This window comes from Protopterus annectens, chromosome 14.part0 (assembly GCF_019279795.1).
Source record: "Protopterus annectens isolate FY-2018-M chromosome 14.part0, PAN1.0, whole genome shotgun sequence".
NCBI classification, from domain to species: domain Eukaryota; kingdom Metazoa; phylum Chordata; order Ceratodontiformes; family Protopteridae; genus Protopterus; species Protopterus annectens.
In genome coordinates, this window is record NC_056748.1 from 824523456 (window position 1) to 824550175 (window position 26720).

At 39.5% G+C, this 26720-nt stretch overlaps 1 protein-coding gene across 1 annotated transcript in view; it reads left to right on the forward strand.

Moving 5' to 3' along the window:
• PIK3AP1 (phosphoinositide-3-kinase adaptor protein 1) overlaps positions 1-26720 on the forward strand; it is a 1872143-nt gene that overhangs the window by 1208980 nt on the left and 636443 nt on the right. Inside the window, exon 8 of the mRNA XM_044056574.1 lies at positions 14441-14633. Coding sequence (XP_043912509.1) covers positions 14441-14633 — 193 coding nt within the window. The remainder of the gene's footprint in view (positions 1-14440; positions 14634-26720) is intronic.

Consider the following 26720-nt stretch of genomic DNA (forward strand, 5'->3'; position numbering starts at 1 on the left):
TTTGGTTCTGGGTAACTTACACCATTTTTGTAATCATTGATATCTCTCTCTAATTTTTTAATTTTCCTTTTTATCAGTTCTTTACATTGTCCATCAATATCATACAAAACATTATCATATTTTTCTCTTTCTGTGGGAATAGTGTATATCAAATCATCCTTTAAACATTCATTCACTCTTTCAATTTCTTTTAACAAGTCATTTTTCACTCTTACATTTTCATCAATTATACATTTCAGTACTTCTAACCCACATCTGTTAAAAACATTAATCAAATCTTTATGAAAAGAATTTCTTGGAATCACATTGTTTGGATATTTCCAAATTCTTAGACCCTTGGGTACAATGTTTTCACCTAAACATTCTTGCCAATAACTGTTTTCGATATCTATGCTTTTAAACTTATATAACATCTTCTGAAAATTAATTTATTATTTTAAGTCTCCGTAATTGGTCCAGGTTTAAACATTTTATTTTTAAAGTCATTAGTAAAACAAACCTGTAACCAATCTTTCAGTTCCATTTTTTTGTTATTATTTATTTGGCCAGGCCCACTAGAATGAGCATTCTGCCCAGCCTGTATAGTGTTTCCAGTGTTATTGATGGTCTTGGGAACATTCTCCCCTTGTTTTCCTTTTAAAATTGCTGGTGTTAAGCCAAATCCATAATGGTAACATTGGATAAACAAGTGGCATCATCATTTACTTCTTGAACGCCATTTCTGGTGTTATTAGAAATACCAAGCCGTTCTCTTGCTGCCATTTCCTGGTTCCGCCCTTTTTGTGCTGTAGTAACTAAAGTTACCATGGATTGGCAAAGAGGTGTCAATAAATTTACAAGTTGAGTTAATTGGCCTATCAGCTTCCTTGCTTGGCCAATCTTTTCCTTCTCAGCCCTTCCTTCCTTATCCACACTCATTTCGCCTTCCATTTGCCCAAAAAGAAAACTCTAATAAAATCCAAATGCAGGCAAAGGTACACAAAGCGAATCCAATAAACCACAAAAAAGGTGCACTGAAAGCGAACCAATAAAGCCATGGATGGAGGCAACCAGTATATGCAACGTTTTATTAAAGAAAATAATAAATCACGCTAAAAACACTCCATCCATTTTCAAAATGAGGTAATCTGGGTATTTCCTTTCTTTGAACATTCGATTTAACACAATTAATTCTTTAGTAAAATCCAGTTAATTGGAAGTCATTCTACTGGCTCTAATAAACTGCCCTTTCACTATATTACATTTATAGTGAAAGGGGTGTGCACTAAAAAATGCAAGTATGAATTGCAATATGAACAGCTGTAGAGTTAAGTCCTCAGTTGAGTGTCCAAGCCAAGTCCTCCAGCACCCTCTCTGTGAAACCAGTACATCATGTCCCTGCTCCAAGTAGCTGACACACACACACTTTCAGATTTGATTTACAAACACACACACACACACACACACACACACACACACACACACACACACACACACACACATGCACATGCACACACACACACACACACACACACACACACACACACACACACACACACACACACACACACACACACACACACCACACAAATTGAAAAGGCTGGCACAGATTTATAAGCTATTCCCCCTTCTTCCCAGATTATAAGGTAGTTACACTGCCCCCCCAGATACCCCAAAGCCAACTACTCTAAGGCTCTTGCAAGGGTACCAATTATACTGTGTGAAATTAATGTTAATACAAGTGGTAATGTTGACCAAACAGCCAGGCTTTCGGGAGTGGCCTCCGTGTCACCAATACATAAAAGTACTCTCAAAGGTTAAAATATTCCCTAAAAGATGAGCCACAATGAGAAGTTTAAATATATTTAATAATAAATAATAAAAGAACATGAACATACTAAATATCTATTTACAATAAACACCAGAGTTTCACTTACAGGAAATATTAAATATAACACAGGCGGACAGGTTCATACACTTACAGAAAAAGCAATACTTAACTAATCTCACTATATTTTCTTGACTGATCTCAAGAATTATTATTCCCTGGTTACTTACAGGCAAGATGAAGTAGGTGAGAGACCCTTCTTTGCCGGGGTACACAGAGTGCTCTGAGACTTTAGTCTCATTTAATATTAAACATTATTTTTAGTGATGGATTACAGAATGACATCACATGCATCTGGTCGTCTGACTTTTGGTTCTCATGGTTAACCCTGTGGCTAGAAGCTGTCAGGATTTAGCACCTATGTGTCAGTAATACACACACACACACACACACACACACACACACACATACACACACACACACACACACACACACACACACACACACACACTTGCTAGGATCTGCTGCATCTCTTGGAAGTCATAAATCCATAAAACATTTCCAGTCTTCCTATCTTGGAAGTCATAAATTCATAAAACTTTTCCAGTCTTTCTACAGGAGCTAATAAACCATACTTCTTACAGACATTGCCTCTCTAGCCTCATTCAAAATTGTTAGAAAACATATTTAAGACCTAAACCCAGTAATTTAATTTCTTACTATTCTTAAACTTTGAGATTAACCTTTTCTCTTCCAGTATCCTCTGTTGAAACATATACATTTAAACAGTTACAGTAATGCATGTATAGTTATTTTTCTGTCTAGCAGGGCACATTGTTGGTATACTTTTAATACAAGCAGCTTTACAAATACATTTTTAACACAAGCATCTGTACAAATCAGTTTGATATACGAATGACATAAACTTCTTTACAGAATTCCAGCTAGCTGTGCTGACATATGTTACACGTCCATTGCCCTAATTCTCCTGGCATAGCTGGCAATACCTCACATCGTTACATTGTGCATGAAAGGTACCCTGACATTTTGGAAGCTGGTCAACTTTTATATTCTTAGCTATGGATATTGAAGCAGTAATTATTCAAGAATCTGCTATTATGGTAAGTTTACTTACACAGTTGTTCTTTCCTAAAGAAATGAAGGGCAGCAATTATGCAGATGATGCCATCAAACATGGGGTAGTGATTCAGAAACATGTAAAATAGGCTGTACCACAGTTCTCACCTGTTCTGAATGTCAGGATTTGCTAGTGTACAGGACACTTAAATGTTTGTGATAGCAACACTTTATAACAGCAACAAGTTTTAATGGATTCTGTCAGATTCATTGTCTATAATATTTCATGTTATGACCCTGTGTGCCAGTATAGACAGATTTCTCATCTCCCAACGTACCACCTCTTGGCTGACCAAAAAAATCGTGGGCCTCTTTCATGTGGATTGGGACACCATATTAGAGTTTATTGAATTGTCTTGCAGGCATTCATAATAAAAGAGAATGCATGGACAACCCATCCTACTGGACACTAAGTTAAATGTAGCTTTAACCATTCTAGTACTGGGGACCTTTAAGCAGCCTGCAGGACTCATGATAGGAATATCAGAGGCATCAGCTTTGCATATCCTCCATAACTTCCTTGGCATTATGCTGCAGCATATAAAGGAGCATATATAGTTTCCAAGGTCTGTAGAGGAAAGATTCACCACCATGATGATGTTTAACATCATTGGCCATTTCACCAAGGTCCCAAGAGCCACTGATTGCACACACATTCCTGTTTGTTTTGCAGACTATCATAATTCACAGGTCCTTACCAGTATGAGGCAACTTTGTTCCCCTGGTCAAATCAGCCCACAAGTCAGACACATTCACCAAGAGACTTGAGCCAAAAGCATTATCCAATACCTTGGTATTCAAATAATATACAAAGGCTAATCTCCTAAAACTGAGTGATGACTTGACTAACCATCACACAGTTCAACATTTTGTTCATAGGAGAGTCTGTTAAAACCACACCAATGTCCTACTCACCAAGCTGAGGAAAGAAAAGGTTACAGTAGCAAGGATTCATTAGACCACACATGTACTCAGGTAACTGAACCACAAATACCAGTATAACTCAGTTATAGTCTACCTGGGTATAAATTACATGCGTTGTACTTCCCTAGACTATATGAAGAGAGATGTGATTGAGCTCTCCAGCTGAGTGTCCCAGGCTGGCATGCTAGTACTGAGCAGCATTCTACCTTCTCCAAGGATGATGCCACAATGTAAACAGACTATAATTGGCTTAGATTTTGGTGTCATTTGAAATGGATACAATATTTGTCAGCCCAGGAAGATATGGTTGATAAACCAAGCTGCTTGCCAGAGATGGCCTGCAAGTGTCACCTGCAGGCTTTGGAATGTTGGCTAAAACTTTATTCATGCCCACAGCAACTTTTTCAGACATTACCAGCCTGGTAAACCTTAGCACAGACAGCCACCCTAGCAAATTACTACATCAAAAATACACTCTTAAGAACAGACCCAGTAGTCAGAGATTTGGGAATATATGTAGGCAATGACTTGGCCTTTGACCATAACTTATCTGTAGTAGTAAGAAAATCATTCCACATTGCACAAAATATAAGTAAAGATATGTCATCCAGGTTCAGAGATGTCATTATTCCTTTGGACTCTGCCCTCGTAAGATGAATGAGTATAATGCACCTGATCAGGCATATGCAACATGTGAAGTGGCCACAGAGGTTTCTCATAAAAAGAATACATGGTATAGAAAACATATCTCACATGGACTGCTTGAAACCATTGTCCTTATACTTGGTCTCCTACAGGCTACTGAGAGGTGACCTATGCCTGGACTGTAAAGCATTTTCTGATCCAGTCTTAATGGATGTTGCACATCCACAAAACAAATATCAGTATAAATACCTGATCTAGGGAACTAAACCTTTCCTGAAGCATAAATATGACATGCTGGAGAGATAGGTATGTATATCAGAAGCTGGCCTTTCTCTAGAACAGGCTTCTCATCCATGTGAAACAAATTTCTTCCTTGCACTTATTCAAGTAAAACATGGATTAGTGGCTGGGGAATTGCAGCTTTACTCATGATCTGGCAGCTATGTCTTTGTTAGAGAGAGGAAGCTTGTAAATGCTTGACCACTCATGCCCAAGTTTATATACTCCTAGCAAAACTTTTGGGCCCTATACCTTTCTAATATTTCTGGGAAGCACTGCAAAGTTTAAAAAGACTCTTTAGGGTTGTTAGTCTAGTATTCTTCTATGATTCTATGAAAATATTGTAATAAATAAATAAAAGTAAATAAATTAATAAATAAATGGTGGATTCTAAGGAGAAGGAAGATTTGATCTCTGTGATTAGAAATACACAATCCTTAGACCTTCTTTAGGGAATTGTCAGTGTATATCAGTAAATCATAATATTAATGTTTTATCCCTCCTATCTTGTCTTCATCCTGGTCAGACTTTTAAACAGCAGTACATTATACCCATACTAATATTTTATCAAAGTTTTGTAGGTGTACCAGGCACTTTTATAAAGTCAGTGTTGCTAGTCACCTTCCTGATTTCTTCTTACTGCTTGACATGATTCACATCTCACATCAACACTAGAGTTTTTTTTTAGCTCTTTAGTGGCTGTCAATTATATTTTGTGTTGTTTTCCTTCAAAGATCTTTCATTGGACTATAAATAAACTTTAAGCTTATTTGCTTGACTGAATTATTACTTATCTGTGTCTGCATTTATATATTTGCTTGACCTCTGTTTGAAGTTTGTTTCCTGATCTTTGCTGAAATTTTCTGTTCTAAGGCATTTGTCACAGCACTTTAGCTAAACCAACTGATTCCACATGGGGGGGGGGGGTCCTTCATTCCAGGGTAGAACTACTGATTAAACAACTTTTGTGTTTATCTGATTGCCTCAGGGTATGGCTTTGGAAGGGTCTTTTATCTTGCTGGTATATAAGAATTAATTTGTGTGACTTTGTGCCTATCTTGCTAAAAGCTCCATAGCTTCTTAAATAATCTGGAAATGTACACCTGATATAAGTATATTTTTGCACTTGATCTAACTGGTTCAGTGTTTCTTAAGAGTATGGCATTGTTTTTATTTATTTGCTTGACTGAATTATTACTTATTTGTGTCTGCATTTATATATTTGCTTGACTGTCTGAAGTTTGTTTTTTCTCCCACCTTCCATCCCAATTGTTGTTCTGTTCTTAAACCTGGTGGCCTTTGCAGGTGCCTGCCCCTACTGTAAATTTGATCTGTTACACTACTCCCAGTCCCATCTCATTAGCTCATTCTACCTGATACAGAGAGATCATGTGGGAAGGCCAATCTATTTAGTTTCTTAACCTTGAATTATCTTCTGTTCTTCCTCTCTCCCTTTCCACTTTACTAAAAAAATACTTTATTCAGCTGCTTTTACTGTATTTGTGTTTCCTCCTCCTAATATATTACTTCATCTTGCTTTTCCTGCTGCTTGTTCTCTAAAGTGTTCAATTGCATCTTTTCTGCTGCATTTATTACTGCTTGTTTATAGCCTGTTTAAATGTTGTTATTCTAAGCCTCTTAGTTTTAAGCACTTGGGCTTTAGGCCTACCCCTTAGTTCTCCTTGGCCTTTCTCTTTCAAATTCTGACAAATATTGATGGACAATTTCCTGCAGTTTCTCCTGTCCATCTGGTTGATATGGGCATCCTGAGAGAAGTGTAGCAACTGCCTCATGTACACGGACAACTATCTACTACTATCACTTAGTAACACAATTTGTGAAAGATGCAATTAGGAACCTAGAGTCTATGCAGTCTCTCTCACAAGCCAGTATATCTGGCACTGAGAATCTTATCAACACAATCACTACACCTCAAGCGCCACCCACACCTACACAACACACAACCACAGATATACAGAGGTTCTCAACAAAAACATATCCAAACAAAGGAGACTTCAGTGGCAAAAACACACGCAAATTCCACAGCCCTCCACACCACATACCACACATAGTCCACACTCCTGTATCTCACAGCCACTAAGGCTTAAACGTAAACCCAACATATTAGTTATAGGAGACTTCATTGTGAGACACACACTCACCAGGCTGGATAAGGAGAAAGTCACGGTTATTTGTTTATCAGGTGCCAGAATCCTCCATATGACGTACACGCTCAAGTCTCTCAACAATAGGTACTGTTATGACTATGTCATAGTCCATGTTGGTGTGAATGACTTGAGACATAATTCCCTGGGCTATATGAAGAGAGACATGATTGAGCTCGCTGAATATGTGTCCCAGGCAGGTATGTCCCTAGCCTTAAGCAGCATTCTACTGTCACCCAGAATGATGCTTCAATACAAACAGAAAATGATTGATTTTAACAATTGGCTTAGTTTCTAGTGCCTTTCCAAGGGGATTCAGTACCTGACAGCCTGGGAAGATATGATCAACAGACCATGATGCTTTGCCAGAGATGGCCTGTATCTGTCTCACTTGGGCTTCAGACTTCTTGCAAAGGCTCCTGCCTCCCCCATAGTGCCTTTTTTAGGAAAAGTGATGAGGTCAAAACTACCAACATAAAAATTTCAACAAAATACGAATTAAAGGTTGTGCTGCTAAATGCTAGGAGTCTAAAATTAAACTGCACTCATTGAAAGCATTCTTAACCCTTGAAGATGCTGACATTTGCACAATCACAGAAACCTGGCTCAAAGCTGCTGAAATCACCCTAGCCTTACCTGGTTACTCATCCTATCATACATTCAGACCCCAAACTGTGGGCAGTAAAGACAAAGTAGGTGAGTTTCAATATATATATTAAAGACATACACACCTCCAGGCTGGTCAAACAGTATGAGGCACAAGAAACACTCCAGGTGCAGTTAACCATTGACAAGACTCCTATTCAAATCATAGCTACAGGCCCCGAAATTTGTCTCAAGATGCCCACTCCACCTATCTGGACCTCTTGAAATCTATCAAAATTCAACCCTTTACCCTGATCCTGGGTGACTTTAACTACCCAAACATAGACCGGAAGAACTACTCATGCCAGAACACAAATGTCCAGAGATTCCATGGTATTGTCAATGCAAACCCCTTGGAACAGCTAGTTGATACCCCCACAATAGTTGATAATATCTTGGACTTGATATTAACCAACATGAGTAACCACTGCAGAGTCCATGCAGCATCATCCTCCCTGGTAAGATCTAACCATAAAGTGGTCACTTTCGAAGTCACCATCTCCCCTGACCTCCCCCAGCTAAGATCAAACAAAAAAAAATTCTCTACAGCTGATTACAACCCCCTGAGGGATGGTATAAACAGCTTTACAACCCCTCCCCCTCTGTAGGAACTGGCACAAATGTCCAGATCTACACCAAAGTACTATACAAGCATTTATATAGACGCATGGAATAAGGAATACTCAACAGGACAAAATCATCCTGTGCAAGGAAGAGTAAACCTGTCTGGTGGACATCTGCAATAAATAAACTCTATAATTAAAGTAAAAAGAAATTGCTGTCCAGGACCAAGAAAGTGCAGGTGCCCAATTGGAAGCAAGCTCTCCTTAGTCTGAACAGCAAATACGAGTACTAGTGAAATCCTCCAAAGCAAACTTCAGGTCCAAATTGGCCATATCTACCAGAGACTATCATAAGGCCTTCTTCACATATGTCCGCAGTCTCAAAAGAACCACCCAAATCTTCTCAGAACTGGTGGTAAAGGTGACCGCATACACAAATGCCATAGATATAGCCAACCTGTTGGCTGACAGATTCAGCGAATTCTTTACCCCACTGTCCACCCATCGGTAAATCAGTACATCTCCAGTACCTGCCCTTTCCCCTTATATCTAGGGAACATATATCACTGCCCTCTCAAAGGCAAAAAAATACAGCCTCCACAGGAAAATAACATCCCAGGCTTCATCCTACATGAACTCAGGCTGGAACGTGTAGCATAATTAGGTGCCCTAGTCAACCAAAGTCTGAGTATTGGCTTCATCCCAGCTGAGTGGAGGACAGCCACTGTAGCAGTTTCGCAGAAGTGTACTCGACCGTTTCAGTTTCGTTGAAACATATCATCAGTAATTAGTCCTAGATCCATATATGTATATGTATATATATATATATATATATATATATATATATATATATATATACATACATACATACACATGTAAATTATGTAAGATATGTAATATGTATGTGTGGCTATATACACATCTATATAGATATAAATATAGATACATATGCGCGTGTGTATGTGTGTACATACAGTATACATATATATATATATATATATATATATATATATATATATATTAGTTTCTGTCCATAGTGGCCTAAATTGTGAGAAAGCAATCAGGACTAAACTCCATTATACTTGCCATAGCAGTGGAGTTGTCTGTCTTGCCACTTGTGACAGGGTGACATTTGAAGCATACTATGCAGGTAATACATAGAGAAAAGTATCACAGAGAATATGTAAGTATGTGCTACATATCAGAAAGAATAATTTGAAATATGCACTATGTAAATATTCAAAGAACTGTACCAATTTTAAAAAGTGTTTATTTTGTATTATATCAAATGGATTGTGAAACATTAAAAGGGGATGTAAATAACTTGTTGGAAATCAAAGAAGTGTGTTGGCAGTTTAGATTATAGGCTAAACAGTACTATATAAAGACTTCCAACAAAGATCTCATTAAATTTTATATATGGATAATAAAATGTCTGCAGCATGACTTGACATTCACTCTTTCATTTTCTGACTACCTGCCTAATCTGTTTCAGAATTATGGCAGTAGTGGGAGACTTTTGGTACTCGTTTGTCATTAAGATCAAGGCAGAGACACAAATCCTGGATAGTATTTCATCATATCACAGTATGCTATGACACATAGCATGTATAATAATGTGCTGTTTTGCAGTCACATGCATTGTGCTGATCAAATGTTTAATATCTGCAAAAATGTCTAAATCTTCATAACATTCTATTTTGCAAACTGGTATTATCCTTCATTTTATAACTGTTGCAGTGTTGCTTACATATGGGAAATATCCTGCCAAGGATACCGCACATCAGTCCAGTACACCAAAGCTTGGGCCCCTCCCTCTCAAGCCTTCTTCCCTCAAGACATCTGTCTTATGACCTAGTAAGAGCAAGCACACTAGTATGTAAGGGATTTACAGGCACAAAGTTCCTCAGAGGTTTCTTGCTGCCAGCCAGGAAGAGAGATTGCATGAGGGGCTACATCTATCGACTAAGTCTGTCAGCCATATGGCCTGTGCCAGTTCCATTGCAAGTGGGCTGATGAGTTTCCCCATTGGGGTTCCTTCCTATTTCTTAAAGTGTTTGACTAAAATTTCCTTCTTTCATGCCAGCTAAGAGAGGCAAATGTGACTGCAGAAGACAGATCCCCTATCAAGACCAGCATTCTAAATGCCTTTTTTGTCAGGGTCCTAATCATGATGTTAGGGAGTGCTCTATCTGTAAAACATATTTCCCTAAAACTATTTGTAACAGTATTGCCTTTTTTTTAATTTACCTGGGAAACCAGATATTCAAGGAGGAAGGATAACATCTGAATCTCCCCTATCAGATGTCCTTTGACAGCCATATAAGAAACATAAGAAGTCTGAACCTTTGGAAGTTTGGTGGTTTGGTTAGACTCAGACATTTCTGTTGTGGTACTTGATGAGCCTTTAGATTGTCAGATGTCTGCTCTTGCTATCACTGTTGCAGCCCTATCTGAAGCCAACAAGGCACAGCCTGAATGCACATACCATGTGACCAATCAAATGTCTGGGAAGAGGGAAACTCAGCTGATTATTTTTAAGGAACCCGAGGGCACTCCGTAGATACTCACCCATGTGGAAGTCTCAGGCACTTTTACATCAGTGGTTGGCTCCTCCTTATTTGATTTCTACTGATATTCCAAAAAAGAAGAAGCAGAAAACTAAGCATACCTCTACTTCTAATACTCCTTCCCCTGTTGACTCCCAGAAAGAATGGCATGATTTTTCTCAAAGATATTTAAGGGTTTAATGTCTTTGAAACCTCTTCATTTCTTCTCCTCCTCTTCTTCCTTTCCCCTCAAAACAGGGTTAGAGACGCATCCTCTCAGGAAGAATATTCAGATTCTGAGGTGGAATCTCATGCCTGTTCCTCTTAAATCCATTCCCAAACAGTATTTGAATCTGAGGATGAGAACAGTATTTCTTCTGAATCTACAATAGAAGAATTGTCTTCTAGGGATATTATTTGAAGGATGATACATCATTTTCACTGGGAAGTAGAGTTGCTACCTTTTCAAATGCCCAAAGTGGGACATTTTTTGTAGAAATGTCAGATTTTGCAGGGCAGAACATACCCACGGCCAGTACAAAGGACATAATTTCACTTTTTTGCCTAAATAAAAGCTTATTCTTGTAGCATTTTAGTTACTTATTTTGTTTATTATAACGTTTAGGTGTTTCAGATGCAAAATAACTGTTTTTTGCAATTATTAAATTAAATATAGGAATTTTTTGTCCTAAAATCTCAGTACATTTGCCATTTTTTTTAAATTTTTTTTCAGGACACAACTGCCCAAAGAGGGACCATCCCTCCTCACAAAGTGTGACAGGTGGTAACCCTGGTGGGAAGGGAAGGAGGTTTCTGACATGCAAAAGAGGTACTGTGATTTGCTAAATATGAGTGGCTCTAGGACCTCTTCTATTATTCCTGGGTTAGAGGCCATTAAATAATACTTTCTTGACAGCTGGTTTGTTCCCTGAGTTACAACCACCAGCTCCCAAGAAATCTGATAGGCTTTATAAGACTCCAGATACCCACAAGCTTCTATATAAAAATCTTTCTTTCGATCCAGCTGTGATATATATTGAGACTGACAAAGCATCTAAGCTTTTTCCCTTTGCTAATGCCTTCCTGGTGACAACTACACTAGAGCTGTGGACTGGTATGGAAAGAAAGTATACACTTCAGCTACATTTTCTTTCCATGCTGTTAGCTCTCAGACTCGTATGTCTAGGTACCTGCTTTCCATTTTGGATGCTATGAATAAATTAATCTCTAATCAGTCTGACTTGGACAATAAATCTTCCATTTTTTCTTTAACCATCTCAGCTACTCAGGTAGACATTCTATAAAATGTAGTTATGATGCAGCTGATGCTTTTCCAGGGCTGCATCTGCTAGGCATATGTCGAGAAGATTCTGTTGGTTACAACTGCAGTCTGAGTGAAGATGTCAAGGCTAAGTTGTTAGAATGAACCCTTGGACAGAGATGACTCTTTGGTCCAGCAGCTGCTGAGATTTTCAAGAACATACAGGAAAGAGAAATCTTTATGTAGTATTTTAAGTGGCTTTTTCTTTCTCCTGTGCCCAAATTCCAGAGAAACTATCCCACTAAAACAGGATCATTCTTTCACAAGGACCAAAACTTTTTGCAAAAGTGTTAAGCAATTATCCAAACAGAAAGTTCTGGAAAACCCAAAATAGGGGTTCCTTTTCTAATAAAGCTTCCAGTTTGTGACTACCAACCCCCTTCCACCTCCACCAATTGCTTCCCAGTCTTTCAAATAAGGTTTTTCAACACCTTCCACTTTGGGAAAAGATAACATCAGGGTAATGAGTTCTCAGTTTTGTAAAGAAAGGCTACAAATCACCTCCCTATTTCTGTTTCTTGAATCCCATGACACCACTAAATTAAAGACACCTAGTTTTACCAATACAAAAGGAACTGTATCAGCATGGGACTAGGTTTTTCTAAAGGCATTTTCTACTTCCAAGAAAATATGATACTTGGAAATCCATTATGCATTTATCAGTACTCAGCACTGTATTAACAGTACTAAAATTCAAAATGTTCTCTTCAGTCTATTCTTCCACAAGATTTCTTGATAACCCTGGACATCAATGATGCCTCCCTGTTTATTCCTGTACAATGTAAATTTCAGTTTTCTGCTTTGTCCTTTAGTCTGTCTACAGCTCCAAACGTATTTACAAAATGTCTAGTCCCAATTATAGTGTTCTGCAGGCTCCAGGGTATTCACATATACCCTTACCTAGACAATTTTCTTTCTTCAGGATTTTGGCTTTACAATGCATTTCTTTCTTCATCTAGGTTTCACTCTAAACTTGAAAAAAAAATAGCTTCTTCAGCTTTCTCAGGACTTGGATTTCTTGTGGTGCCACTTAGTCACTGTCTCTATGATGGTATTTCTTCCTCAGGACAAAATGCAGTTTCTGATGTCTTTCTTCCAGTCTCCTATTCTCCTAGAGAACACCTTTGTAAGACAGATACTGAAAGCCTTGGAGTACATGAATTCAACAGTGGTATCTCATGTCAATTTGAGCATAGCACTTCCACCCCATGAACTTCCCAATTCCTCTCTTGCCCTTCATGAAGAATGAATTTATTTGGTAGATCAACCAGATATTACTCAGTCCTGGACTGCCCATTCTGATTCCCTCTCCCCAGGAAGAAATTTCCATGGGGGTTTCAGACCTGGCTTGGAGAAGCATTTTAAAGACAGAACTGGTTTTGCCAGGTTCCATTCTTCAAGAAATGCTGGATTCTAGTTTCCCGCCACAGTCCTCTTCCTGGATGGTCTAAAAGCATAGTGAATCTGTTCATATGTAAGCAATACTACAACAGTGATCAAATGAAGGACATAGAACAGTTGTATAGCAACTTACTACAACAGTAGCTTTCTGAATAGATCACTATTGCAGAAGTTTATACCCTCCCCCTGCACCCCTGTTCATTTGTTTTCCTCTTTTCTTAGCAAAAGTGGACCTCTTATTTTTTCTCCCCCTTCTCTCTCTTTACCTGTTTTTCTCTGCTGATATAAATCTGGTTCCTAACCAGTTTTATGGCTCTGTCTGAGACAAGAAAGACCCAGGGAACCTCATGCCCACTTGTCCCTTATGTGCTACCTTGCTTGCTCATGCCTAGGTCCATAAAGTAGATGTTCAACATGACAGGAAGATGCCCAAGCTTTGGTTTACTGGCTAGCTGTATAGTGACCTTGTTAGAATATTTCCAATATGTAAGCAGTACTGCAGTAGTGATCTGTTTGGACCATTATGGTAAGTTCTTACACAGCTGTACTTTCTTCCTAAATGATGTCCATTCAGTGCCTGTATGGAATCTCCAGTCAGCAGTGTATTTACCAGATTTAGTGTTTTCCTGGTTTCCATTGTCCGGATAGTGTTCAGGCAATATTATTGTGAGGCACTTCCTCTCTATTCTGTCCTTTACTAGGCAGAAACCAGAATATTCCTATAATGTGGTGCTTAAGCCCTTAAACAACTCTGTTATTCTATGATATATTTTACACTGAGGCATTGCCATCAGTGTGGATGACTTGACTTAGTGCCAGTGCAATACAGGACAGACTTTGTGGTATTATGTTTTCAGTAACTGTGCATCATGACTGCATCATAACAAGATCCCAAACAGTGTTGATAGCATTATCAAACTTCTTCGAGCTCTCATTGTATAGATCTTTGAAGCAGACCAGGTTGTGTGGTATATCATTATAAAAGATTACTGATTTAATTCCAGGAAACAGCCGATATGCTAAAAAGTCACATTAAAGAAGAGTTGATGCAAAGAGAAGAGGACGAAACCATCTATGAGCCCATGGTAAACCTATCTACAGACCTTCTGATGAAGTGTTCCTTGAATCCAGGCTGTCAAGAAGACATTTATGAATCTATGATACAGCAAGTACCACAGCATACAATGGATGATTTGTGTATGTATGGATACTAGTTCCATTGCAGAATCATACCACTATAGTTTGATATACCATGATTCATTACGTACAAGATTTTTCAAGTCCCTAAGCTTCTGTTCATATAAGTCAGGCTTTATATAGTATGATCATTTTGTGAAATGTAGAAGTCACTTTGAGCAAATGCTTCTTCTTAGATAGCAGTCAGGTGAAGGTTAACTGATCAGAAATATTTCCTGTCAGTTGTTATGTTTCTACTCATCTCCTCTTAATTAAATAATTAGGTCCAGTTTTCATACATTACCAAGGAAAAAAGAAAGTAATGTACTAAAATTTGGTAAACTGAATTTTAAGAAAGCAGCTTTGGCAAATCAAGAATAATTAAGTTGCTCTTTGAATACATTCTTATTATACCAAAACTGTAAACTTTTTTTTCTAAAATGAAATTTAGCAATATATTTCACTGCATTTGCTGGTTTTGCATTTCACTTCTTTATCTGTGTCAGGAGCTTATTTAGTCAAAAGTGCCATCAATTGCTTTGTTGATTATACATTTTCAGGAAAGCTGAAGTGTCTGGGTAAATGCCATAATAATAATAATCACTGAGTAGAATACATGTTGAATCTATAAAATTGTAGATTAGTCTTTAAGTGGTTTAAATTTATTTAGCAGCCACTTTCTTGATCAAGCTTTTGAGGCGGGACAATGGTGCAGCAGACAGAGTTGTCACTTCACAGCAAGAGGTTCCCTGGTTCTGTTCTCGGATGGGGTACCTTCTGTGCTCTGCATGTCCTCCATGTGTTCACGTGTGTTTCCTCCAAGTGCTCCAGTTTCCTCCCACATTCCAAAGACTTGTAGTAGGTGGATTAGACACAGTACGTTAGCCCTAGGCATGAGTGTGTGTGTGTGAGTATGTGGTGTGGAAGAACTACTGTGCTAGGACTAGCCACCTGGCAGTGTAAACCTTGACTCTAGCTGATTGTCACTGTTGAAGTGACAACCCGTCCCCATGCGCAAAAATGGGATAAAGGGGCTGTGGATGGATGGATTTCTTGATTAAGCTTTTGCTATGCATCTTCACAGTTGATTTCTCTTTGTCAGCCCATTTGGCTTACAGCTGTATACTACATGGATGACCCTTATCACACGTTGGAAGTTAGCCAGTGTAGAATTGTAGTTAATCTGCAGTGCTTATGTCATGACAGCAGGTAATATTTGTAATATTTGTAGCATTTTAACAGCTTTATGTTCATAGACAGTAGAAGTTTACCCAGTGGAATGTGAAGTAGGAATTATCAAGCACTATTGACAGAATCAGTTATAGTGTTTTATTGTTACATAAGATGGCGTGTGAATTTTAAAAATAATACATGAATTCCAGGATTTAACCACAGGTATGATAAAAAGGGGGCCATCTTCTGTTATTGTTAGGACCGATGCTGCAGGCATTAGGACCACACAGGATGTCAAACTTTCCCAGGCTGCCATCTCCTTCTCGTCATATATTAAACATCTCTTGCTCTCCAATTTTTCTTAGTCTTACATTGAGACTGGTCAGAACAGAATAACCTCAGGCTGACTTTTGAGGGGAAAAAAATTGCTGCTCAAATGCTGCTTTACTGTGTAAGCGTCTCAGTGATGTTCTTCATTCCACATTGCTGCAGTCCTAACTATTGGGTAGTCCGCTGTCCAGTCGGCCCGAATACCAAAGTATATGGCTGACGTCGGTCAGGGCGCATTAGACTGACGTCAGTACGTCAGGGTACTAATGCGCATGACCGACGTCATATCCTCAGTCTTTTTTGCCGCATGGTCCGATGCAGAAGCAATTTTGCGAGTGCAGGTTGGCGTTCTGAAAGTTTCTGAAGTCAGAGTTTCAGACCGAATCAAAGTTGGCTAAGTACCCCGTTGGGGAATATTTTGGTTTTTTCTTGCCTCACTATTTAACCGGATGTCAGAAAAAGTGAATAACTGTATTTCTTGTGGGAAACAGATACCTCATAGGGATTACCATACTTTGTGTATACCTTGTTTAGGGCCTGAGCACGACGTTGTTGGATGCCGCTCTTGTGCTAGATTTAACAAACGCACTATTAAGAGAAGGTTAGACTGTGCCAGGTTAGTTTTTGGGAAGCGTTGTAACTATAAAATGCCGTCGGATGCTCCGACGCCCGCTTCGGGCAAAAAGCGCAAGGATAAAGCAGCTAAGCCTAGAATGGAAGAACCGACAGTCCCTGACGCCGGTTCTTTAGAAGGCTCAGTGGAGCCGGAGGTTCTGCCAGGTGTTTCTTTAGAGTCTCAGGGAGAAACTTTATTGTTACAGGATGTTTCCTCTCAGGAGGTAGGCCAGGCTGAGGGGGCTTCTCAGGTAGCTGTTCTTCCCTCTCTTCCTAAGGTGGTTAGAGCCTCCCCCTCTGTTTCCAAGGCTTCTTTGAGAGGCAGGCCTAGTGTAGCTTCAGTGGGGGTTTCTCCTAGTGCTTCAGGGTCTTTGCCTAAAAAACATATGCTTAAAATGGCAGAGGATTTGATTACTATGATTAGAGGTTCTATGCCCCCTCCTGATAAGAGGCCTAGGGTGGAACCTGAGTTTGAGAGTTTTGAGCACTGTTCGGAGGCTTCTGAGTCTTCGGCTGAAGACTTGCAGGAGTTTCCTCCTCATTCTGATTCTGATGTGGATGATTCTACTCCTTCAGCTTCTCCTCCTGAGGATTTTTCATTTTCAGAGACTCTGCATTCCATGAGGGAGCATTTTAAATGGGAAGGTCAAGATTTCTCTGATTCCAGGAAGAGGCTTAGGGAATTCTTGTTTTTACCCCAGCATAGGCCTTTAGCTATTCCTCCGGTCCTGAATGTGGTGGAAGATGTTTTTGCAGAGGCTTCCCTGAATCCTGATTCTTTGCCTCCTGCACCAGTTAAACCGGATAGGTACTATAGGGTGCCTGAAGCTCATAAGTATCTTTTTAAGAGTCCTAGGGCAGACCCGGAAACTGTCTCTCAGGGGCCTAAAGGGGTGAAGGCCTCTGTTGTTAAAAATCCTGTTCCTCCTGATAAGGAGGCAAGGGCTTTGGATAGATGGGGAAAGAAAGTGTATACTTCTTCCACTTTAGCCATGAGGGCATTGAATTGTCAGTTTCACATGTTAAAATATCAGAATTACCTCCTTTCACAATTGAAATCTAAGGTGGATGCTTTGGCAGAAGGTATTGAGTGTAAAGAGTTGCAGGATTTAGTTCATGTGTCTGAACAGGTGGGTAAACATTCCTTGCAGTGTGGTTTTGATGCTGTGCAGGCCTCCTCGAGGGTGGCTGCCACTGGTTCTGTTCTTCGTAGGCATGCCTGGTTGAGAGATCAGAATTTAGCTGAGCATGTTAAAACAAGGATTTTGGATGCTCCTTTGCAGTCTGATGTGTTGTTTGGTTCGCCTGTGGAAGCAGTTTTAAAGAAAATGGAGGACAAGGCTAAGTCTATGCAAACTGTTAAGGATTTTTGCAGGTGCAGCCTCCAGTTTAGTAGAAATTGGCCTACTAAGGGATGGACTTATCCTGCTTATGATTCCCAGTCTAGGGGTAGGTCTAGACGTGGTAGGGGCAGAGCTCAAGGTTCTTTTAGGCCTAGGACAGGAGTTCCCCTGCTCAGACTTCTGGTGAGGGCAGGGGTCAGTCCTTTCGTAAGCAGACCCAATGACCTGCCTTTTCAGCTGCCAGTACATTCTCGCCTGGCAGCACCTTTGGGAGGAAGGCTGTCTCTTTTCAAAGAAAATTGGGATTTAATTACCCAAGACAGATGGGTTCTGGATATCATTCACCACGGTTACAGGTTTTATTTCCATACCTTGCCTCCTTTCAAAGGCATGCCAGACATTCCTCCTCTACAAAGAAAAGAGGCTCACAAGCAAATTTCTCTGTTGCTCCAAATAGGGGCCATTCAGCCAGTTCCTGTACCAGAAAGGGGCCTAGGATTTTATTCTCGCCTGTTCCTAGTACCGAAGAAGGGGAACACGTGGAGACCAATTTTGGATTTATCTATCCTCAACACTTATCTGGACATTCCCAAGTTCAAAATGTTGACGTTACAACAGCTTTTACCTCTGCTGGGCAAAGATCACTGGATGGTAACTTTAGATCTCAAGGAAGCTTACCTTCATGTGCCTATAAGACTAAGTTGCAGGAAGTATCTGCGTTTTCGAGCTGGAAATTCTCATTATCAGTTCTCTGCATTGCCCTTTGGCTTATCCACTGCCCAGAGTATTCACAAAGGTTCTGGCTCCAGTGATAGCTTACTTCAGGTTAAAAGGAATTCAAATCTATCCTTACTTGGACGACTGCCTGATTCTAGCTCAAGAAAAGGAAGACCTTCTACAGCATTTGGATTATGTCATAGCAGTGCTAAGATGCCTAGGGTATTCTGTGAACGAAATAAAGTCCAGTCTAGTACCCTCTCAAGACATGTGCTTTCTGGGTGTGAGACTGAATACAGCAGCCCAGATGGCCTTTTAACCCCGGACAAACAAAAGAATCTTTCCAGTTACTTCCATCAGCTATCTCTTCAGTCCGGGCTGACTGCAAGGACAGTCCTTCAAGCCTTAGGGTTCATGGCATCTTGTATTCTGGTGCTTCCCAATGCCAAACTGCATATGAGGAAGCTGCAATGGTATCTCAAAATGTATGGACACAGCACTGCCAGGATTTGGACACTGTCATTCAAATAATACCTTGCATTCAAAAGGAATTTTTGTGGTGGGCTCAGGAATGTCACCTAAACAAGGGACTCTCTGTGACCCGGCCAGAGGCGAGTCAGATTCTAACGACAGATGCCTCAGACATTGCTTGGGGAGCTCATCTAAATGGAAAGTGGATACAAGACAAGTGGCCTGCCAGACTACAGCATCTATATATCAACATGAAAGAGATGTTAGCAGTCCAGTTTGCATTAATGGCTTTCAAGGAGTTACTTCTTCCAGGGCAGGTGTTGATTCTAACAGACAACACAACTGTCATGTGGTACATCAACAAACAAGGGGAACTCATTCTTACCCATTGTGCAGGCAAGCAATGATTTTATGGGAGACTGCGCTCAGCTTGCAACTAACTCTTCAGGCAAGGTTTCTGCCGGAGCACAGAACTCCTTAGCAGATGTGTTAAGCAGACAAATCATGGATCCCCACGAGTGGAAACTGGATCTTCATGTATTTCAAAATTGACAGTGTCATGGGGAACTCCAGACATAGATCTGTTCGCTTCTCCACTAAACCACCAGCTGCCAAAGTTTTGCACAAAGAGGTTTCATCACACAGCTTGGAAAGTGGATGCTCTTTCTTTCAGTTGGAAAAATCTTCATGTGTATGCTTTTCCACCTCTGCCTCTTCTTCCAAAGGTGCTTCTAAAGGTCAGACAAGACAAGCCAAGGATGATTTTAATAGCTCCAGATTGGCCTCGGCAGCACTGGTACCCATTACTGAGGAGTCTGGTAAGGAAGCCTCCATGGCCTTTACCCTTGATTCCACACCTGTTGTCTCAGAGGGACGGTCACCTGCTCAATGTCAAGCTTCACTCTCTTCATCTAACAGCCTGGCATATTCTGTTTTGAAAGACAGCAGGTCTCAACTTCCTCAACAAGTTTTAAATGTGATTATGGAAGCCAGGAGACCTAGTACAAGGAAAGTGTACGCAGAAAAATGGAAGAGATTTTTATTTTGGAGTGCAGCAAACAATTTGGAGATTTCTGAGCCTAATTTAAGTGTGGCTCTTCAATATCTTACTGAGTTATTGGACAAAGGTTTGTCTTTCTCTTCCATTAAGATTCATGCTGCAGCAATTTCAGCTCACTATGATTGTGACCCACCATTGTTTTCGCATCCTTTGTTCAAGCAATTTCTTAGAGGGGCAAAGAATATAAGACCCCCACGTAGAGCTCCTACTCCTGCTTGGGATCTCAATTTTGTGTTGGAGAAACTTACTCTACAACCTTTTGAGCCTCGGCTACTGCTGAATTGAAATACTTGTCATGGAAGACTGCTTTTTTGTTGGCCATTACTTCTGCAAGAAGGGTTTCTGAGTTGCAGGCCCTTATGGCAGTGGAGCCTTTTTTGATTTTTCATAAGGATAGGGTATCTTTACGTACTAATCCTTCCTTTATGCCTAAGGTGGTTTCTAGTGTGGCTTTAAACCAAACTATTCATTTGCCTACTTTTTATGCAGATCCTCAAAATAAAGGGGAAAAGATTTTGCACACTTTAGATGTACACAGGCAGTTGCGTTATTATTTGAGCAGGACTAAGGATTTTAGGCAGTCTCAGCAGTTGTTTGTTTCTTTTTGCTTTGGGTTCGCAGGGCAAACCTGTGTCAAAACAAACTATTTCTAGGTGGATTGGGTTTTGCATTGCATTTTGTTATTCCCATCATGGCAAGGAGATTCCAGTTGGGATTAGGCCTCATTCCACTAGGGCTACTGCCACTTCTACAGCATTTCTAAGGGGGGTGGCAACTAAGGATATTTTGGAGGCAGCTACTTGGAGTTCAGTGCATACTTTCTCTAAGCATTATCACCTTCCTCTCTACTCTAAGTCTAGGGCTGGTTTTGCCACAGCTATTTTGCAAGGCATGTTGTCAGTTCCTGCTTCCTTATGATTTGCCAGCCTCCCTTACCTCTGCTTTGGGATTCTACCCAATAGTTAGGACTGCAGCAATGTGGAATGAAGAACATAGTGCAGTTTTGTACCTACCATAAATGTAGATGTTCGAGGATCCACATTGCTGCAGTCCAATTTACCCTCCCTCCTTCCCCTCTGTGTTTAGGGGTGGTTGTGTAGGTGAGGTTATTTTCTAGTAATTTTGTATATATTGTACATATTTTTGGTGCAGGTATGTTTGGAGTTTTTGGTTTTGGCCTTATCTTTTCAGGGTCTTCTGACATCTGGGGCAAGAAAAGACTGAGGATATGACGTCGGTCATGCGCATTAGTACCCTGACGTACTGACGTCAGTCTAATGCGCCCTGACCGACGTCAGCCATATACTTTGGTATTCGGGCCGACTGGACAGCGGACTACCCAATAGTTAGGACTGCAGCAATGTGGATCCTCGAACATCTACATTTATGGTAGGTACAAAACTGTACTTTTTACATTTTCTGCACTTTCATTTTCCTTTCTAAATTCACAAATTTTCTTTAAATTTCCTGGTTGTGCTTGATTTCTCTCCCTAATGATATATGCCCTGTTATTCAAGTTTAAGTGTATTCATGAATCCGTAGAATGGATGCTGCAGATAATGGATCAAATCATTTCATTTATCTATAAAATATACCTCATCCAATACTAAAATATAGAAGAGACAATTTCAGCAGTATTTTATCAAACAGAATATAACTAGTTATACCTTGCACTTCCATCTTGCAAACCAGCATTTGCCTTATGTTATGTCTTGCACAGAACTTTTGATTTTTCTAGAGTAATGTAGTTATTTTATTAGTTATAATTTTGTGTTATTCTTCTTTATCATTAACCATAAAGGTTTCATATCCTAGTTTAAAAAGTTTCTGGAGTAATGCAACTTTGACCTCCTTGTATATTTCACATTCAAATCATGCTAGACATTTTTAGTAACTTGCTTTCTACAAGTACAGGGTGGAGAAGTGTTTTTTATATATTTTATTTTTATTCTTATTTGTTACTGTTATAAAACTGAAATACATATTCCATGTAGCTTGACAGTATCTTCCTGTTTTAAAGAATCACATATTCTTTATTTTTTATATTAACCCCTGTTATTTAACTGCTTGTGTTCCATACATTCATGAGAAAGGTTGATGGATATTAGAAACACTTTGTTATAGTTGCACTCATTCTACAACCACAAAGAAATGTTAGCGCTTCAGTAATACAAATACACTAATACTGTACCATATCTGTCCTAATGTCTCTGCTGCCTACTGTATTCTAAAAAATATTCTCATCCATACTCACTAATCTACCTATCTAATCAAATCCCATTAAACACATCTTTATTACTTCTGGCTTACACTAAAATTTCTAAAATGTTGCTAAAGTAAATGTTTTGGTCTTTTCTTTTCATTACTACTCTAAACTGGAAATAAGAAAGCAGATACAACTGCATGTATTCAACTGTAGACCCACAATGTTATTAACTACAGTAACATGCCCATTATTACGTTGTATTGTACTGTTATATTTGTGATGTGATGCATTGTGTTTGCTCATTTCTGTATTTGTCATACTGCTGCTTGGAGCTTTCCTTTCTCAGCCACTAGTTAAAAATGGTTTTGTGCCCATTTGGAATGTTTCAATAAAGAAATGTATAATTTGTAAATACATAATAGTGTGGCTACAGTAAGCCATTCTACCCACAGTCAAGCACACCTTTTGCCTTTACTGTTTAAGATAGTATTACAGTGTTTTCTCTGCATTACCACCCTAGAGTTAATGTAGCTGTAAAAAGAAGAAGAAAAGATTTTAATTTAATTGTTCTTGGTGTTGCAGGCTGTACCTGCAGCTCAGACTGAATGGTGATTGTAGAACAAAGTGTGTGCTGTATCTTTAAGAAATGTTTCAAGGACTGAATGTGCATATAAATAGCAAGAACGTGCTAGTTTCAGAGCCATTTTGAGAGTACAGCCAGAGGGAGCATATATGAATGTAATAGTTAGTTTGTATATAAGTCTATCAAAGTTAAAGTCATTAAGCCTCAATCCTGATGTGTTTTTACATAATAAATCTGCTTGAACAGAACCCACAATGACTTGTTTATTACATCCTGACTAGATGAGTGACAGTGACCCAGTAGGTCTCTGGACCCTATCTCTTCTATTTCTTCCAAATAGTCCAGTCAGCCTTTCACTTTTAGGAAAACTACATTGAAAAGAATGGGACTCAAGTTAGGTGAAATCTTCATTTCATTTTTTTCTAAGCAATGTGATTCCCTTAATGGCTCAAAGGCAGGCATTAAGCTTACCAGAAAATTGGAGAGAAAAATCCCTTGTTGTGGTGTAGTTTGCTTTGCTTGCTACTTCATTTCTAGGCTTCTACTTTGAGATATGCAGCACTGAGGTCTGTAAAGATATTTTCTGCCCTTCTCATCATCAGTCTTCACAAGTATGAGGCCAGAAGCCAAAATCAAGGTCTCCCAATGTGAAAAATATAATTTCCTCTGAATGGTGTCTGAAGAGAACATGCTATAGTTTTTTTTCCCTCCAATAGATACTTTTTCTTATGGATCTTTTAATGTTACTAGTATTATTGTTGTCTGCACCTGTCCTGCTGGTCCAGTATATTCCTCACCGATGCTGGACCTTCCAGTATACTTCTCCCTGCTATTGCTGCTTTTGTCTCAAAGCTCTTCACTATTGGCTATGCCAGTACCAGTCTACACTAAGCTATCACCAATCTTTTGATGCTGCTCTCTCTCTGCTATGGATACCTCCATACCCTAGTGGTCTGGTGGTCCTGCATTGGGTTTTTCCAGCCTCATTGTGTCTTAAAGACTATCAGTAATTACTCAGCTATCCTTTCAGTGGCAATTTGCATAGTCCACTCCCCTGTCTGAGCCTGGAAACTCTACTAAGTCCTCCATCTCCCTATCCCTTTAAAGGACTGTTGAGACTTTGGACTCTCCACTGATTCAGAAAAGGCTTAAGACAAAGGTCTATCTTATTTCAGTGAATGCTTAAAATAGCAAATACTGTTTAACTGACCCAATAAAGTCGAAATCCCGAACACACAGAACAGCATTTTTTTTTCCCAGGGACAAAAATCGTTGCTCCGTTTACAAAAAAAAAAAAAAATCTAAACACAAACTAAAGTGTGTGTGTGTGTGTGTGTGTGGGGGGGGTTTGACCCCCACATCCCCACAATGTGGAGGGCTGCGGCCCCCACACACCTCCTACTTAAACATACCAACTCTGGGATCGCACTACAGTGGAGGAAATGGCAAAGTCCCGAACACGGCCCAGTGATTTTTTTTCCCTAGGAAAAAAATCGCTGTTCCATGTGTTCGGGATTTAAAGATTTCAACTTTATTGGGTCGATTAAACAGCGTTCACTGAAATAATATAGACCCTAAGACAACTATTGCCAAAATAAATCATCTGGAGCCTACCTTGGACCATTCCACATATCCACAGAGGATCCTGATGTTAACAAAGGTGCCAGCCCCACTACTCCCCTAGTGGCCTTAAATTTGGGGACTCCTTGAAATGACATCCCTCTGAATCCATTCTTTTTCTCCAGTTGGGACTATAGCAGGTCTGTAAAATTCATCCACTTTAATGATTATTTTGAAACCTGGAACCAGAATAGCATGGGATAACCTTGATTCACTGGTCTTGTACCTAAAAAGTTAGACTTGGCATTCTGTTTTCTAAGAAAGACAGCAGATCTCTCACAACCTGTAAATATTGTAAATCACTTATTTCTCATACTTTGTAAATATCGTAAATAGCTTTTGACTTTAACTGTGTGAATTTTTTAAAATGTATCTGTATGATATTTTTCCACTATGGGCAATATTGCTCACACTTTGTATTATTTGATATGTATTTATACTTGTACTTTTATTTTTATTGGACTGCTATCTTTACTGTAATCTGTTTCATGGAGCTTTTCTCCCCAGGCCTCCACTGAAAATGGTCTCTCTGGGCCTAGTGGACTTCCCCGGTAATCAAACTGGAAATAAATAAATAATAAATAAAGATTGGATGGAGACTCCTAAATCTGATACTACTGTTTCTGCAGCAGTCCATATCTTAGACCCCAGCAGTTCATTCACCAGACAAGGAATGCAGAGCATTCTCAGAGGGGGAAGGGAAAACCCTCACTTTCTTGGATCTCATCTGTTACTCAGTTTAAGCACAACCTAGACAAGTGGCTGGGGAATAGGAAATTTACACTGGGCCTGGCAACCATGTCCCTTATGGACAGAAGTAGCTTATAAATGCGTGTCCCTTAATGTCCTATTTAGATGCAGGACATCATTATACTTTCTGGAAAACTTGGCTAGGCTTAGAAAGGCCCCTTGGGTCATTAGCATAGTAACAGTCTATGAATCTGAGGTTTCAGTCTCCACAGCATTCCTTTACTCAGATGTGGAGTGGCCAGCACCGAAAGTGGTTTTAGCATGAGCAGCAACTGCAGCAACAACAAGAGAGCACTGGAAATATAACATATATAACCCCCTCAGTACAGATTCCAGGAGAGTCACAGACCCAGAATTTGGGGTTTTGGAGTTGAACAAGGAGCTCCAGTCATCTTCATGGCAGATTTGAGTAGTCCTAATGGCTTGCCCTGACTATGTGACACTGGCCAGAAGAGGCAGTTGCTCCTGCATGTCCAAACTTTATGAAGCCTGTCCCAGGATAAGTGAATAAGGGAAATTATTACAGTGGGTTACACAAAGACATTTTGTCCCATCTCTAGATTCCATCTCTTCCCTTTTTGGATGTTCAGTTCCATTTGAAAAATTGACAAAAATGAGGTGTTAAGACTCCTTGACAAGGAGCCATTCAAGAGATCCCACCAAAATACAGATGCTTAGAATTTTATTTCAAATTCTTTTTGGTGCCAGTGAAAAACAAATGACCTCTGGCCAGTTTAAGATCCAGGTGACCTAAATGTCTTCATCCCACCCAAAACATGTTTGAATGGTCACAGAGCAGTCTATCCTTCCTTATACATCAGGAAGAGACTGAATGTACTCCTATGACTTCAAAGAACTTCAAAGACTGCTACCTCAACATCAGGATAACGAAGATGTCAAAAAGGTTTCTGCATTTTTGAGTCAGTTAGTCACTACCAGTTTAGAACTCTTCCCTTTGGTCTCACTTCAGTATTTATAGTATTCACCAAGTATATATTAGTAATTGTCCAGTAGAACTACAGAAAAACAAGATTTTCCTGTATCTGGATGACTGGGTCCTCACTGCTTCATCTCAGGATGATCTGGTTCATAAAAGGAGTCTCAACACCAGCTGTTCTCATCCCTTACAATCACATTCATCCTTCCAAAGTCACAGTTGTTCCTAAGGAAGATGGTCACATTTCTATTTTAGATTCAATAGTTTCTTGTGTTTTTCTCTTACAGGAACAGGATCTTATTA